The sequence below is a fragment of the Micromys minutus genome, assembly GCF_963924665.1.
Source record: "Micromys minutus genome assembly, chromosome: 25".
NCBI lineage: Eukaryota > Metazoa > Chordata > Mammalia > Rodentia > Muridae > Micromys > Micromys minutus.
In genome coordinates this window covers 21,044,319-21,060,788 of record NC_137960.1, presented here as the reverse complement: position 1 = coordinate 21,060,788, position 16,470 = coordinate 21,044,319, and the positions used below count along the sequence as shown (strand labels likewise).

The 16,470-nt window shown below is 39.4% G+C and overlaps 1 protein-coding gene across 2 annotated transcripts in view; it reads left to right on the top strand.

The window, feature by feature from the left end:
- The window catches only part of CTNNA3 (catenin alpha 3), a gene marked incomplete at both ends in the record, with an annotated part of 1,359,521 nt that overhangs the window by 253,608 nt on the left and 1,089,443 nt on the right, over positions 1-16,470 (top strand). Inside the window, one exon of one of the 2 annotated variants that reach the window (XM_080937546.1) lies at positions 2,063-2,358. In XM_080937546.1, coding sequence (XP_080793672.1) covers positions 2,063-2,358 — 296 coding nt within the window. The remainder of the gene's footprint in view (positions 1-2,062; positions 2,359-16,470) is intronic. The other variant, XM_080937545.1, reaches the window with a different exon arrangement.

Here is a 16,470-nt window from a genome sequence, read left to right as displayed (position 1 = left end):
ATCATAGGGCTCCTAAGGACAACTTCACCCAGAAGTGTGATGCTCACTGAGAGGTTACATAGAAGTTCTTTATTGTTTGTGTGACACATAAATCCAGACTCTATTCTTGTGTAACAAAGAAAACTTTCCAGAACAGGAAAGAACATAACATTGTTAGGATGAAGGCTCCCTAACCCACTAGAAAAGACAAAATGTATCTATTTTGTTCTGGGACTTCCCCTAAAGACGCTTAGCATTTTGAAACCTCAGCCTTCTCATTTTGAAAAAACAAACAAAAAACCTAGATAATAATTACATTTATCAAATTTTCATGAATTTTGTGGAAAATACATATAAGTATATATGTATGAACTAGTATAAATGCTCATGCCCCTTGATAGCTTTTTCTAAGAAAAATTACGGGAGTAATAATGTGTTTGTTTAAAAAACAAAAAAGGATGCCAGTAGAGAATTCCTCTCTCCTAGATTTCTTCATTATCTTAACATTTGTCCCAACAAAGAGATCACATTGATAAGATTTAGATTCAGCAGGTTTGTATAAATACCTTTATTCTGTTCCAGAATCCAGTCTAAAGAGTGCCATTGTGTCATTGTCCTGTGTCCCCATTCTGCTTTAGTCTCTGATGATTTAGTAGTTTTCCTTACTTTGCAAACGTGCACGGTCTTGTCAAGTAGTGCCCATGTAGCGTGTGGGATGCTTCCAGGCTGCGCCTATGTGTTTTGCTTCTCATTATTGCCTAAGGCTTACGGCTTCCTGGAGAGTACCCCAGACGTGACACCTTTGAGTGTCATAATGTATCCATGTGACATCACCGATGAGATCAGCCTTCATCACTTGGCTTAAGAAGTGCTTGACAGATTTTTTTTTCCCCATTGCGTCTTAAGCAGTTTTAGTTGGCCACCATTTACGTTCCTGGTTCCCTTTCTTTGTCTGTGACACTTTTCAATGAGGATTACTTCAAATTGCCACTACCCACAGCCACATCCTTGCAGCCTGTTCCTACTAAAGCTGTTTCCTACTCCGGTTGTTATTGTAGTGTATTTCTAATTTCATTCATATTTTCCTCACCTGAAACCAACTTGTGTCCTGTGTTCACCTAGTTTATTATTTGTCTATAAGTTTCTTGACCCCTAACATGAACCTCAGGACATCAAGGTTTTGGAGGGATTGCTCACATCTGTACTCCTGAACTACCAAGGAGTACAACCAAGGGCTAGCATACACTAAGTGCTTAGCAACTATTTGTTGGATAAATATCAAAGAAAGAAAAATTGATGGTTGGTTCATTTGCATTTATGAAATAGGAAAAGGTAGTTGAGTGGCGAAAAGTTTAATGTTTTAGTTCACTTGGTTTGTCTTAATGAAAATTAGATGCAAATCTTAATATCCCTGTGAGGTCGGTTAACAGAATATTAGAAATTCAAGATGTCTGATGATGTGCTTAGTAATGTGTCAAGAGTTTTTCCTGACTCATATGGGTGTGATGATTAGCTTTAATTATCACCTTGACACTATCTAGATCCCCTGGGAAGAGAGCCTCAGTGAGGATATGTCTAGGCCACCCTGCAGGCAAGTCTGTGGGGGTTGGCTTGATTATGTTAATTATGGTGGCAAGGCCCAGCCATTGTGAGTGGCACCTTTCCCTAAAGAAACCATTTCTACCTCCCAGAGACTAGTCCAAGGCTGGCATGCGTGCAGTAGTTCCGCACTGTCTCTTTGGACCGTGGTGTCATGTCAGCATCTATCTGCTTCTTGTCTCTGTGGCCCTGACTTCCCTGTGATGACGGACAGACACCGAGAGTATTTTATCTCAGCAACAGGAATGGAAACTAGGATAATGCATATACGGCTGACCAGGGACACCTCTCCACCACTGTGGCCTTTACCTATGAGCTACCTCCTGTTTCCTACCGTAGATCCTGAGAACCTGAAGGACAGTAGAGATTCCTGATGCCCCTGATTAACTCCACCTGACTGTTTACTGCCTACTGTCTTTTGATTCGTCCCCTCCCACTTACCCCAAGAGAGCACTCAGGTAATACATCTTTCTTCTTTAACCAGTACTAAAAAATTTTTTTTTTAAATCTTTTCAGGACTTAAAATCTCCAAACCAGAGGGATGAAATCGCAGGGGCCCGGGCCACCTTGAAGGAGAACTCCCCACTCCTGCATTCGATTTGTTCGGCGTGTCTGGAACATTCCGATGTCGCTTCCCTCAAAGCCAGTAAGGACACCGTCTGTGAAGAGATCCAGAAAGCTCTTGATGTCATTTCAAATGCTTCCCAGGGCATCTCAAATGTGCCAGCGCCTCCTGAACCTCAGGCAGCAACTCTGGGAAGTGCTCTTGCTGAGCTGGAGGTAAGCCTAGGGAGCCAATAGTGTGACTATTTCATTTCCCATGGCGGAGTCTGGAAAACTTTTATCATTCATCAGTCTCAATGACATTCCTGGGTCTTTCCTATCAGCATGCTTAGCACTCCTCTGCTTAAGAAGCCTTTACACTGGAATTGCTTTGGGATTCCTAGGGAAGACTTTATTTTACATAGACCAGCTTCTAAAGTGTGGGATCTATTTACCATAAAGTATTTGTTATCTGCACCATCCCGTGCACTTGGGAATGCATCTGGTCAGTGCCTTTTTCAAGGGTTTCTATCTTAACAAGAGCACGTAGGCAAAGAGCCTGCTAACTGTTTCAAGTAACTAACTAGCACAGCGTATTAGAAAAGGGCGAGGTCTTTTGTGTAGATGGAAATATCTCAAGAAACACTTCTTGTTATGATTAATAATTTGAGTCTTATTTGTAACAGATAAGAGACCAATGTATTTTCCATGTATTTTCATGTTAAAAAAAATAAATCTTGTTTTGAAGACAAAAAAAAAAAAAAAAAAATAAATCTTTAAAAAGAAAAAAACAAAAACAAAAAAAAAAAAAAAAAAAAAAAAAAGAAAAGGGCGAGGTATCCTCAATGAGGAGTGTAAGTCAGGATCAGATGGAGATCTAGAACATAGGCTCAAAGCTACTTACCCTGTGTTTGTGACAGCATAGAAGCCAGGACCCTGGTGGAGTCATCAAGGGGGGAAACTCACGGCTCAGGTACAGAGCCAATGGGATCCAGATAGAACAGGCTGTGCCAGCTCGTCCTCTGAAGAACTGGGACTCTTTGCAAGGTTTTTTAACACACCGAGACTTATGTCTTAAAGGAAAGATGTTAGCACCACAGGAGCACACACTAAATGCAGATAAGGTGAGAAGCTGGGAACCAGGTGGGAGGCTATGGTCAGAACCAAAGTCACCTGATACCTTATGTGCTTCACCCCACTCTGTCTCCGGTGGTTGTGCCAGCAGCCGCCAGTCCCAGCTGTATAGCTAGGAGTCAGCTGATGAGCAAAGGGGAGGAGTCACAGCGGATGCTGCATGCTGAGTCCCTTAGCAACACAGAGTTGAGTTTATGGTCCGAGATGCTATTAGGAATTAATGTTGTCCAGGAGGCCAAGAGACAGGATGAAGTCGGCCTGGAGGACTCACCTACAAGGCTTGGGTCAATCAACAATTGGTCCTCAGAGAACATTGGTTTTCACAGTGGGCCTTACTAGGTTGAAATTGTTCAGGCCTTTGCGTCTTTCAGTTGCTGAATGTAGGTCATCTTCCTGGTGAAGGTCATGAACTCTGGAGGGTCAGGAGGATTGTTCTGTGTAGGTAAGTAAAGACTCCTCCACAGGGTGCTAGTTAAGTCCTACTTGGAAGCAGGGGGGTAGCTACCATATATCTTGAATAGCATAGATAGTTAATTTTAAATTTGTAATCAAACAACTAGATAGAGGAGGTTTTCATTAACCATAGAAAGGCTGTAGGCAAAGCTGGTCAGAAGAAGATCAGAAACTCAATTTGGAACAAGTTGAGTTACTTTTTCAGGCCTCCAAGTATGATGTTAAAGAGCTCCGGTTATCCTAATCCAACAAGGAGCTCAGTAGTGAGAGGTAACATTGTGTGGTGTTTCATTTCTGAGTTTATATTCCAGCTGTAGCATTTGCTACATTTGTAACCTTGGGAACAATACTTCTACTGTCTTATTTATAGAAGGCCAATAGCAATATCACAGTGTCGTCAGGTTAAATGAATTAATAATATGGGTTTGATTGTTTAGAGCAATGCATAGTAAATACTCAGTCTTAACATCATTATAGAGACTATTTAGACGCATAATTTTTCCATAATGAAAAAATAACTATAATTAAAGTTACTAAAGTTTTACCGACAACCAAAACTCCCACCCAAGTCCACAACTTATACAATACCCACAGTGCTTTTTATCAAGCTCATAGTAAATTCATTAGATAATTAATATTTTCAAGTTTAAAACAGCTTGCTTTCCCTTTAATTACATGTCTTTAAACAGACTCTTCATTTCTAATCAATATCATCAGCTGCCAGAGTATTATATGAAACCCATGTGAAATTGCACGAAATATCCAGTCATATGCAGAGCTTAGGGACTTGCTGTCTGATAAGGTTTAAAAAAAGAATGGAAACTAATAATTGCGTATTAAATGCATATCTTGATGTCTTATCTTTGTAAGATTGGAGAGCTCATTTTTTAAGACCAGTCATAGATATTAGAAGAAAGCAGCTAGATACCAGTAAAATATAATATATATAATATATTATATGTATAGTATATAAAATGTGTAAATATATAATATATAAATATATAATATAATACAAGTACACACATTATAATATAAAACCCAAAGACCAAAAGAAATGGGAAATTTGATCATAGCTCGAAAAGCTTTGAGGAGCTGATCAATTATTTTCTATCAGGTGAGACTTTGGTGCTGATTAGGGAAAGTGGACTTAGAGGCCTTAGGCCTCAGTTAGGGTGTTTTCAGAGTGCATGTGTTTCCTTCACTGGCCCACCGCACCAGTGGTTTATAGTGACCTAGTGTGATTTCTCTGTTCAGGTGGGTTGCTTTCTTAGCATCCTTCATAAATAAAGGATAATGTAAAAAACCCTGGGAGGAAGGTCTTGGTTTCTCTTGCAACACAGTAGCTTGTGCTAACTGCTTTGAGCTGCAGCTCTGGGAACAAGCTGGCAAGCCCACCCACTGGGGGAAGTCTGGGGATTTGCAGACAAAGGGCGACTGGGTCTTAATATGCATGTCCTAGGCTAGCTGTGCAGGGGCGTTGGTTTAGTATGCTGCAGCAGCCTTGGAAAATCACGTATCCAGTAGCCTTGATGTCTAGTAGCTAGAAAGGGGCTTTTAGAGATAGCCACAGTTGAATTTTTTTTTTTTTTAAATTTGTTGTAGATGATGAAAAGTTTGCCCTTTTCACGTCTATTTTCCTTCTAAATAGTTGCATCCAAAAGAAAGTAGCTGTAGCCCACTTCCCTGTTAAAATAAAATGGAGGGAAAGCTACTTGTGTTTGCTCTTAAATACATTAAAAAATTATATAATATTCCTTTTGTGAAAATGATTAAGAATCTGTAGACATTACTTGGCAGATACCATCCATCGTATATAAAAATCTCATTTTTTGGGGTTGAAGGGTTTGTTTTTTTGTTTTGTTTTGTTTTTGTTTTTTGATTTTTTTTGGTTTTGTTTTGTTTTGGATTTTCTCCAAATAAACAAATGCAGTTTCTTAAAATAAAACATAAAATAATTTTGGTGGACTAAAATTTTTTCAAGATTTACTTTAAGTATTTATGTTTTAAGTACATATTTTATTTAGCTGTGTTTGTGGATGTGTGTGTGTGGGGGGGGCAGACATGTATGAATTCATGAATAGAAGCCAGGAGAAAGCATCAAGTGTCTTTCTCTGGCATTGTTCACCTATTCCTTTCAGGTAGAAGCTCTCCCCAAACCTGGAACGCTTATTTTCATGGCTAGACTTGAAATCAGTAACCCTCATTGATTTTCTTGTCTCTGTTTCCATTGGGGCTGGGGATACTGGTGTGTGGTTAGACACCTGGCTTGTTAAGTAGGTGCTAGGATTTGAACTCTGGTCTTCATGCTTACACAGCTGTGCCATTTTTCCAGCCCCTCCCACTAAACATCTTACATGAATTATTCACTTGGTTACTGCATTGTCATTATTGAAAATTTAAATTTTTCATTACTGAAAAAAAAAAAGTCACAACCTAAGTTGTATCTATTACAAACCGGGAAGCTAGTGGATAGGCACAGGCAGAGCATGTGTCCAGTCTCTCTGATTCCAGAAGAATTTGTGACTGTATGCTTCTTGAGTTTTCCTTGCTAGAACTTAACAGACTCAATTAAAAATTGGTATAACATATGATAAGGTTCTTAGTTTATATGAGTCATCAGAGAAGTTATAAATGTGACCAAGTTTTTTTTTTTTTTTTTTTATCTGGTGGATTAAACTCTGCCCATGGATCATCAATTAAATATAGTCTGTATTTGGGAAGTGCTTCTTGTAATGGGCTGGAACTTTCCAGAGGACTGGGCAGGTGGAATTGTAAAGCACATTTTCCAAAGTGTTGAACAGATTTGTTTCCAGAGATGCTCCCACAAAAGACCTCATTTATCCCCAAAGTTTTCCAAGTTGAGCATCCTCTGGAACACCTTTTCTTTTTTAAATTTTACTTTTAGTTGGGGGCTGGTATGATAGGCAAGCCGTGGCTGAAGTTAGAGAGGAAGAGCATGGAGAAGGCCCTATTCGAAAAGGGAAGACCTCCTAAGACCCATTCACTTCTGAACAAGCAGGAGGAAGACCTGAAATACTTCCCTGAGATCCTAACACTGTCTTAACAACTTCTGAAGTTTAGCTTTAGTCAAAGACATGGCTTCAGAACAAAATGCCTGGAAAAAAAAAGTATATCCAAGTTACAAATAATTGCTGAAGCTGCCTGAACTAGATAAAACAGGATTTACTGAACATTTAACCTTTTAACAATAATTTTGTGAGTTAAATGGCTGTACTTTATGTTATTTACAGGGAGCTATATTGGTAGAGGATCTGAAATAACCTTTGCTCTATTTTACTCCTGCAAATATACTACTATGAAATAAATAGATGTAGTAAATACTCTGCCGGCAGCTAGACTCATTAAATGTTTATAGTGTGAAAATGTATCGGAACACTTCCTCAACAGCTACCAAGCTGAAACTTCTGTTAAATCTTTTATTCTGGGCTGTGGCTGGTTGTACGAAACTTGAGATTTATCAGTGGAAAAAAATATAGAAGTTGAGTTAGAACACTGTACTGTAAATTGATTGATTTATTGGAGAGGCTATTGTGAATTAGTGTTGCTTCTGTTTGTGACTGAATGAGAGTCAGGAAGTGTCACATTGCAGACAAACAGAATTTTAAAAATGACACTGAGCAGGAAACTTTGCCAGTGAAAATTGCCTCAAAAACTTGGAAGTCCATTAATACACAAATACCCTCTCGTAGAAGGAGTAAAAAACTAGTACAATCATAATAGGAAGTATTTGCATGTGTCTTTTAAGGTGATGATATAAAAAATATGTGGATATTTTATTTTCAGAGATGCTCTAATGTTCATTTATATATGGTTCTATATTCTTTTTATTGATAATTTCTTAATATACATATGTATACATAATCTATATTGATCAAACCTATTTCAATTCCTTACCCTCTAAATCATCCCTTGTACCTTGGACCACTTTTTCTTCCCAATTTTATGTGCTCTGTTTTTAAAGCTATGGAGTTCCCATCTGCTTCCTCTATGTCCTTGGGTGTACATAGAGGTTTGCCAGAGCAGCCATTGAGTGACAGTAGTTCCTCAGCTAGGTGTGGGAAAATCATGAGCTCCTCCCCATCCTTGCTGGGGTTTTGTTTGGCTTGACTTTGTGCAGGTCTTGTGTAAGTAGTCACAGCTTCAACGGCTCAGTCATGCCTAGCAAATTCTACTTTGTCGCAGAAATCCACTATATCTGGCCCTTAAAATCTTTATGCTTCCTCTTGGGGAAAGAGAGAATATGATATAGATATCCCATTTAGAGCTGAGAACAGTTTCTTATTCTCTGCATGCTGACCTGTTGCAGCTAGTAATAGTATTATTATTTATTGCAAAGACAAATGTCTTTGATGAGTGTGGAAAGACACATTATGGGCACAATAATAAAACATGTTCGTTTTGCCGAATAATTGTATTAGGTTCTTTGCTAGGGTATATGACCCAGTCATGCTTTTTGTTGTTGTTGGTTTGTTTGTTGGTTTGCTTGTTTTTGTTAGTGGTATCATGTGGAACAGACCTTAAATCCATCCAGTAGTGGTTGGTTCTGTCTGTAACATTTGTGCCACCATTGCAAGAGTGAGTGTATCTTGCCAAGTCTGTCACCACTGTAATTTGCAGGGATCATGGTTCGTAAGACTATTGGTTGCCTTTCTTCTGTGCATGAACCTTCCAGCACTCTGAGTGCTAGCCAGTGGGAGCAAAGTGTTCAGCTTAATTTCTCTAGGATCCATGACTCAAGTATATAGTAATATACCTGAGCAATAAGGTCGTACCATCAAGTCTTGAACAAATAACTAAGAGCAATAGAAAAAGCTTTCAGTTTTCTGTGGGGAGTGTTCTCTGGTACCACATTGACCATAAACTAAAAAAGAGGTATTCCATTTCTGGAACTGGGCATTTATCTATCTATCTATCTACCTATCTACATATCTATCTATCTATCTATCTATCTATCTATCTATCTATCTATCTACCTATCTACCTACCTATCTATCTATCTATCTATCTATCTATCTATCTATCTATCTATCCATCCATCCATCCATCCACCCACCCACCCACCCACCCACCCACCCACCTATCTATCTATCTATCTATCTATCTATCTATCTATCTATCTATCTATCTATTTATCTATCTATCTATCTGCATGCCTATGATGACTGGGGAAAGCATTTCCCCTTCATTATAGAACACCTCCATTGAAACTTTCTTTACATGTGTACTGTATTGATTTTAGCTAGCCTTTGGTATGATCTTTCCAAATGTCTTTAGTGTTAGTTGTCTTGCCTTATATTATTTTCTCTACCCCGCCCTTCCCATCCCCTACCTCATTAACGCTTTCATGTTCCATTATAGTTTGTTTAGTTGTATCTCTAGATGCATAGAACAAATTACACATAGCAGGTGCTAAGTGAACATCAACAAAATAAGTACATTCAAATATGCTACCTCCCCCAGTGGCATCACGGAGAACGCCATTTTTCTCTTCCTTGATTTTCTCTCTCTTCTCCAACCTGAACTGAATATACTTACTAATGGACTTAGCTTTGAATAGTGCCATGGATTTATAGTGTGGAAACCAAGAAAGTAAGCTGAAGTTGATCAGACAGAATCTTTCTGCAATAAGACAACACAAAGAGAAAAAAAATGTATATCTCTATTCCTTTCTCCAAGAAGCTGGCCATCTTAGTCTAGGTTCTCTGTCATTTTCTGTGTTGCCTTTTATTATACGGAGTAATTTTAGGGTGAGCATGGTTCTCCTTGTCCTATGTTTTCACTTAACAAAGAGCCAGACCTCTGTCAATTCGCTAAGCACTTAAGAGCTCAGGAAGAAAGGAGTTGTCACTCATTTATTTAGAATTACTTCATATAATTACTGTCTCTAAACATGTTTTTGTTTCCAGAAATAGAGTGAATTAAAAGTAGTTAAAAGGATGGGTAAAATATTTTAAAATGCGTAGTCCATCTGTTAAGAGAATTTTTCTTATGGGCAGATATAAAGGAATGTCAAATCCATGCCAACTCAGGCACAGGATTCTGCTGAGTATGCAGTCATTTCTTTATAGCTAAAGCCTGGGGTTTGAACTTTGAGAGACAAGCTGAGGGTGAAAGACAAAAACTCCATTCTGCTAGTTGGAAGATGACACAGGAAGCCTTTGCCAGAAGCTGGCAATCTTTAAGGTTTGATCATCTCCTTTGGATGAATAAAGAAAACGCCAGCCCTTATGGCAGAAACCAGTCAGAAAAGTAGTTGACTTCCTTAGCTTTGGCTCTGGGTGTAGCCCAGAGGAACACAAACAGTCTCCAAACCTCCAAAGAACAGAATGCACTGGGACAATTTTCAGCCAGGATCCTGTCCTTATGTGGACTCTGGGTCAGAAATTATATTATCTGTGTAGCCTCTTAAACCTCAGCAGAAAATCTAATTTAAAGTTGTCCTATCTCGGTAATACCTCAAGGGACCTGGCAGAGGCGAGCTCAGATTCATCCTGAACTGTGTGCTCAGTCTTCAAAAAATTCTAATACATCTCCAAAGAAGATAAGTTCTCATAACACACAAATAAAGTAAGCCATTGTGAGAGATTCTGACAAAAGGTATAAACTGCAGAGAAAGCTCTTTCCATTACAAACACAGAGATTCCTAAGATACCAAACAAAAATTAGCTGTTAAACACGATTCCTCCATTTATTACAATGATGAAAGTGCTGAAGGAGTAAAAAGAATTTAAATATTGAGCAGATAGTATTGTCTAAAATGAAAAATATAATTATGATTATCAGTTGATTAGGTAATCAGGTAGAGGATTAGTAATTAGTAAAAAGGCATTTGAAACTGCAGCTTAAAAATTTCCACAGACACAGAATTTAAAAAAAAAAAGTATTTTGAAAAATAAGTTAATATGCAAGGCAGTGCAACAGATTAAAGATACCCTAATATGATGTCCAGAAGAGAAAAAGTGTAACAAAGGATCTTCCAGAACTATGGGAGAAAAGAGTCTCCATAGTTAATACATACTATAAGTACCAAGTATGACATTAATAGAGAAATGTACATTTCCACAGTAGGGAAGCTGGAAAAGAAGCTTTCTTTTCATACCTGGGCATGGTGGCCTAGCCTTGTAATCTCAGGATTTGGGAACCTGAGGCAGGAAAAAGGTACATCTAAGCCAAGCAGATCCTAACATAGTGGAGCCCTATTGCAAACAACAAAAATAAAAGATATTTAGTAACAGCACAGCTAAATAAAGCTGGGACAGCTCTGTCAGTGGTTGTAGCAATGAGTTGCTAGTTTAATTCATCCAGGGGTTCGTATCAGTTGGGTTTTGTCATTAACCAATACTTCAAGAAAAAAATGTTTATTTTGACTTAGGTTTCATATACCTCCGTGTACCATGACAGAAAGAATAGTTTTCATCCTGGCAGCCAGGAGGCAGAGTTGAAAGGTCAGGGCAAGAGACAACCCATAAGGACACATCTCCAGTGACCTACATCCACCACCTCCCAATGCTGCTATCACCTTATGCATGTATTTGTTCAATAAATCAGAGACCCAGGGTATGACCATGTCCTGAGGAGCCATCACAGACAGGCTCGGTCAGTTGACCTGGTTGACAGTCAGGATTAACCCTTACCAGGTTATAACATGCTCTTTTCAATGATGCTGGGGAATTAACAACAACAAAAGATCTGCTGCTGGGTGGATGCCTCTCAAAGAGTTAGCAATTTACAGGCATCTCAGGCAGGTATTGAGGTGGTTAAGTGAAATTATCTCATTCTTTGGGTCCCTCTTGAAATCTGCCTCCTGGTTCACCAGCAATTAGGAAATGAAATGAAATGAAACAACCCAAATGGGGAACTAGTGAAACTAGACCTAAAGCTGGAGGGATGTACTCAAAGGGAAAATGTGTCACCAGTAATGCTTACGTCAGGGGGGAAGAGAGACCTGCAGCATTCCAAGTTAAGCTGTGCAAATATGAATTAAATGTACATAAAATGGAATTTTTCCTTGAGTTACCCAAACTGGCTTAGCAATAGATGCTCTGTGTTAAAATGTCCAATAGAGTCAGCTTTTACTTAAAGTAAATGGTCCAGCTGGGCACCTTTGTGGTACACTACCCTTCTGAGGACGTGTAGATGTACTCTCATAGCAAAGGGATGAGAAAGGATAAGGACAAAGCTCTTGAGTTCACTACATGAAGTTGGAGAAACCAATACCAAATAACACCGTGTTGGTTAGGTAAGGGAGGGATATTTGCACGCCAACCCAACACTGGAAATGAAATACAAAATCCTAAGGAGAGTTGAGTTACTCACGACTATCTAAAAGACCCAGGAGAGTCACTTTACAAAGGTGATCCCAGCTCATCATTAGAATATGTACTGTCATGCTTCAGCTCACGAACCAACTAAAAGAGAAATAAAAATACAGTGCCTCATTGATCACGAAAACATCTGAACACCTCAGGATAATTGAAATGCCTAGAACGCAAGGGCAGAAGTGAATTTTCTTAAATTGGTAAAGAATTTAATAAAATGCTCTGGAGAACTTCATACTTACATGTAAGTCATTGTAAATATTCTCCTCAAGATTAGAAATGAGACCATAAGATATGGAAACAACTGAAGTATATACATGTGTCTGTGTATGCGTATTTGTATATACACACATATACGAATATATTCATGCAGGATGGATAATAGCAGATCATAAAACCTTACCAAAGGTAAAGAAATTGAGTCCACATGGCATTTTTACTCTTACATGAAGCATAACACACACAGCAAGCACATAGTTTTTTAATGGAACAAATGTTTATTAAGCTGCAGGAGAAGGAATAGAAGGGTTCACACAAAACCTAGGGCAGGAAGGGAAGGGGAAAAAGCCACCCGGCACATTCCTTTTCTGAAGCTGACTGATGTCATATGCTGCACGGTCACTGTCTGTCTATACGTTCTCCTTCCAAACGATGTACTCAGTGATGGTGTTTAACGAAGTGTGGCAGAACAGGGTAGGTCTCAACACAGAGGCAGCCACACTGTGTGTGTCCATCCTGCCTAATGTGCTGGGTGCTTGGACTCTGCATTTGCAGTGCTCGGTATCCATCTGATCCCGGGGATGTCAGCCATGCACCTGCCACGTGAGATGACCTGCAAGAGGTCAGAGGAATGAGAGGTATGAGCCAGACTGATCTATCCTGACACCCCATACCAATTGCTCCTTCCAAATGATGGTCTGTGTGATAATGATGGACCATTATATTGAGTACTTGTCTGTCTGTCTGTCTGTCTATATAGTAGTTTTTTTTTTTTCTGGTAGCCAGTGAGTTATATGAATGGAAGATGGATATTTCACTCATATTTATATCATTCACAGTCTAGCACAGTACTGAGTACCCAAGAATTACTTATAGTACCCCTGTTGAAAAGATAATGAATTGCTAGTATTTAAGAACCTGGTGAGATTTTAATACATGTAATAGATATTTACCTAATGAGGATGGACAAGATCCCCTTTATCTATGATTAAACATGGAAGTGATTATGTACCCTGTGAGTAAAATGCATGCACACTCATTAGCAGACCGTGTTTGCTCCTGGCCTTTTGGGGACATCAGACACATGTTGTATGTAGTGGTGTAGAATATGAATCTGCTTTCAAGCTTAGAAAAAGCTCTTAATTGGCTAGTGATAAAAATGATAATTGTATCTTCCTCCCAAACTTAAGAAAAATAAAATGGTAAAGAGAGGGGGAAGGGACAGAAAAAAATCTCTAAACAAATTATTTTTAACTATTTATTTATTATTTTATGTGTATTTGTTTTTGGGCTGCATGTATGTCTGTGTGACGACATCAAGTATGGGAGTTACTGACATTTGTTAGCTGTCATGTGGGTGCTGGGAATTGAACTCAGGACCTCTGGAAGAGCAATTAGTGATCTTAACCACTGAACCATCTCTCTATGACCTCCAAACAAATTTATATGAAGTATTTGTATATGAGTGTTGCAGCAATCAGTTCTTCATTAATGCTGATTAGATATCTGTTCTGTTTCTATTTTGTTCTGTGCCTTATTGAAGTTAGAATGAGTATCTTATTCTAGGAATTGAATATACTCTCCAGAGCTAAGAGTATTCATTTCGCTGCCTAGATCACAGGCCCTAATGGACCATGGGGGATTTCTCTGTTCAGAAGTCCTCTTATATGTAGTGACCCGCCTGCAACCGACACCAGGTGAACAGCTCTGGGAGGTCAGCATGCGTTCCGTGCATATGATTTCCGGTTGCAAATTCTTTGGCATGGAAATAGCCATGCAAATTGGAGTCATGCAAATAAGGCAGGCCTGATCAGAGAACTCCGCCTCAAGTTTTATGTCTCGAGGCTTTGATGGCACATTTTGTAAACATAGTTTATTTTGAGCCACCTAGTGATTGGAATCAGTAGGCTATGTTTGCTTTTCGTTTTTGTTCAAAGGAAAACAATGCTCTCTGTTTTTATGATAGGAAGTAGATCAGGATCCTCTCTTCTCATAGTAATGGAAAGAAAGACCAAGGCAGTTCCTCTTTTGATGGTTACGTTTCAAAGAAATGGCTCAGCTCTAGGGTCCATTCTAGGGCTGAAAAGCAGGTAAGAAGCTTAGGTAGTTCTTTAAAAGATTTCCAAGAACAGGAAAAGAATTACAGTGGCAAGTTTTTCGAACATCAAGGCTGCATGGCTGAAACAGAATGGTGGTGCCTTTAGAGACTGGGGTTTTCCATTTTGACCTAGAGAAAATTCTCTCTCTCTCTCTCTCTCTCTCTCTCTCTCTCCTCTCTCTCTCTCTCTCAATCTCTCAATCTCTCTCCCTGTATTTATCCTTGCCCTTTCTTCCTATAAAGAAGCAAGTAAACTGTTCTTTGTCCATTATCCCAGAGGCACTCTTTCCTAAGCACACATGGGCATAATTGCTGTAAAATGGACTCTCTCTGTTGAATCTGAATTCTAAGACTCTTATAGCAAGAAGCAATCGGCCACGGCTTTATGAAAAGGTCCGACAAGATGAGAAGATTTGAATACAATATTTGATGACTTTTCATAGTTCAATAAAAGGGATTTATGTAAACTCCAATGACTCTAAAAATAAGCATTTGTAACTTGGCTAGGAAAAAATAAGGACTAAGTGAGATTATTCAACACCAAGTGAATCCTCAGCTAGTAGATACTCTTCACACAAGCGCTTACTGTTATGGACATATAGCAGATCAGGGTGGGGGTAGGAATTCCTGGAGACAGCCACACGGGTTTCATGAGTCGCACATCAGCCTACTCTGGCTCAGGGGCTGATATAGTTAGCTTTTCTATTCCCAATGATTGAGACGTTTCAAGATATGAATGAGTCTGCCAACCCTGAGGTCAGAGATTAGCTTTATAATTTTCTTCTAACAAAAACCTGTTTCCTTCATGAAGAAACCAAATTTCTATGTCCATATTTTCCTCTATCAGAGAGAGGACTGAATTTCCCTTGTCCAGCAGTAATGAAATTACATTTGCAGATGACTCCCGCTAACACTTTATGACAGCCATAGCAGGAGGGCGGCTGCTAACCAGGCTTGGAAACCAAATTTTGGAATCATACCGAATGGCACACTTACAAATTTGAGCTTTATTAATAAAGACTATTTGATCAGGGCCTGGACAAAAATCAAAGAGATGTTGCAGAAAGATTAAACATGGTCACGCTGTGCAGTTAGGTTCGTGAGGATGGAGAAAGGAAAGAAAAATAGAGTCTAGAGATTTTGGTAGTACTCCAGATAAAGGATGAAAGGGACCACACCCAACACAGCTGAGACTGGAAAGGTAGACTCAGGTACAGATGGAGAACTCCAGTGGGCAAGAGGGAAGAAGTGGGCCATGGACATCAGGTGGATAGGTTCCCGGAAGAATGGCGACATCACGCTACCACTAGGACAATGAGGCCAGGAGAAGGTAGATGGTATAAAATAAGGGAGACAGCCCTGAAGAAAATGCTATTTACTATCTGGCCATTCAAATCACTTATTCCGGGAGCAAATTATGATCGGCCATGGCCCAGGAACAGAGGCACTGGGTTACTCAACATCCCAACATGGTAACAGTTTCATGGAGCTTTTTATACATCAAGTTCAAGCTTATCAGCGGAGTACATTTGGTAGGTAGGTTGCAGAAAAGTAGGTGACTATTCATTTGGAGGCCTCAGGTTGATCTCTGATGGCAGTCTTAGCCTTCAGGTTGGTAGATACTAGCCACCTGTCTATATCTTCTGGACAGTTTATCTATGGGCCCAAAGATACTAGGCCACACACAGAGAAGGGCAAAAAATGGCTATTAATGATAGGGATCCCCAAGATGGTTTTGTTCTGGAATTAGAACATTTCAGTCTCCCTATATCATCACCTTTATCATCAGTTAATCAGCCCTGGTGGTCAACTTCTTTCGAGGAAGTCTGTTTCACACCTCCTTTTTCTACCTGTAGATAGATTAGCTCCTCACGGAGCCTTTGGAAGGTTACGTCTGATGTGTGACTTGTGATATCTTGACTGTAGCTGCCCTGTTCTGGCAGTAACGAAGATGTCATAAAGGGATGATGTGCCCTTCCTTTGAAACAGTGGCCCAAAAGAAACCGAAATTTCCTCCAGAGACAAAAGCTGGAAAAGGCAGAAGCCTGATGCCAGCCAAAAGGAGATGAGGGCTTGTCTCCTGGAAAGAGATCACACATGGCTGTT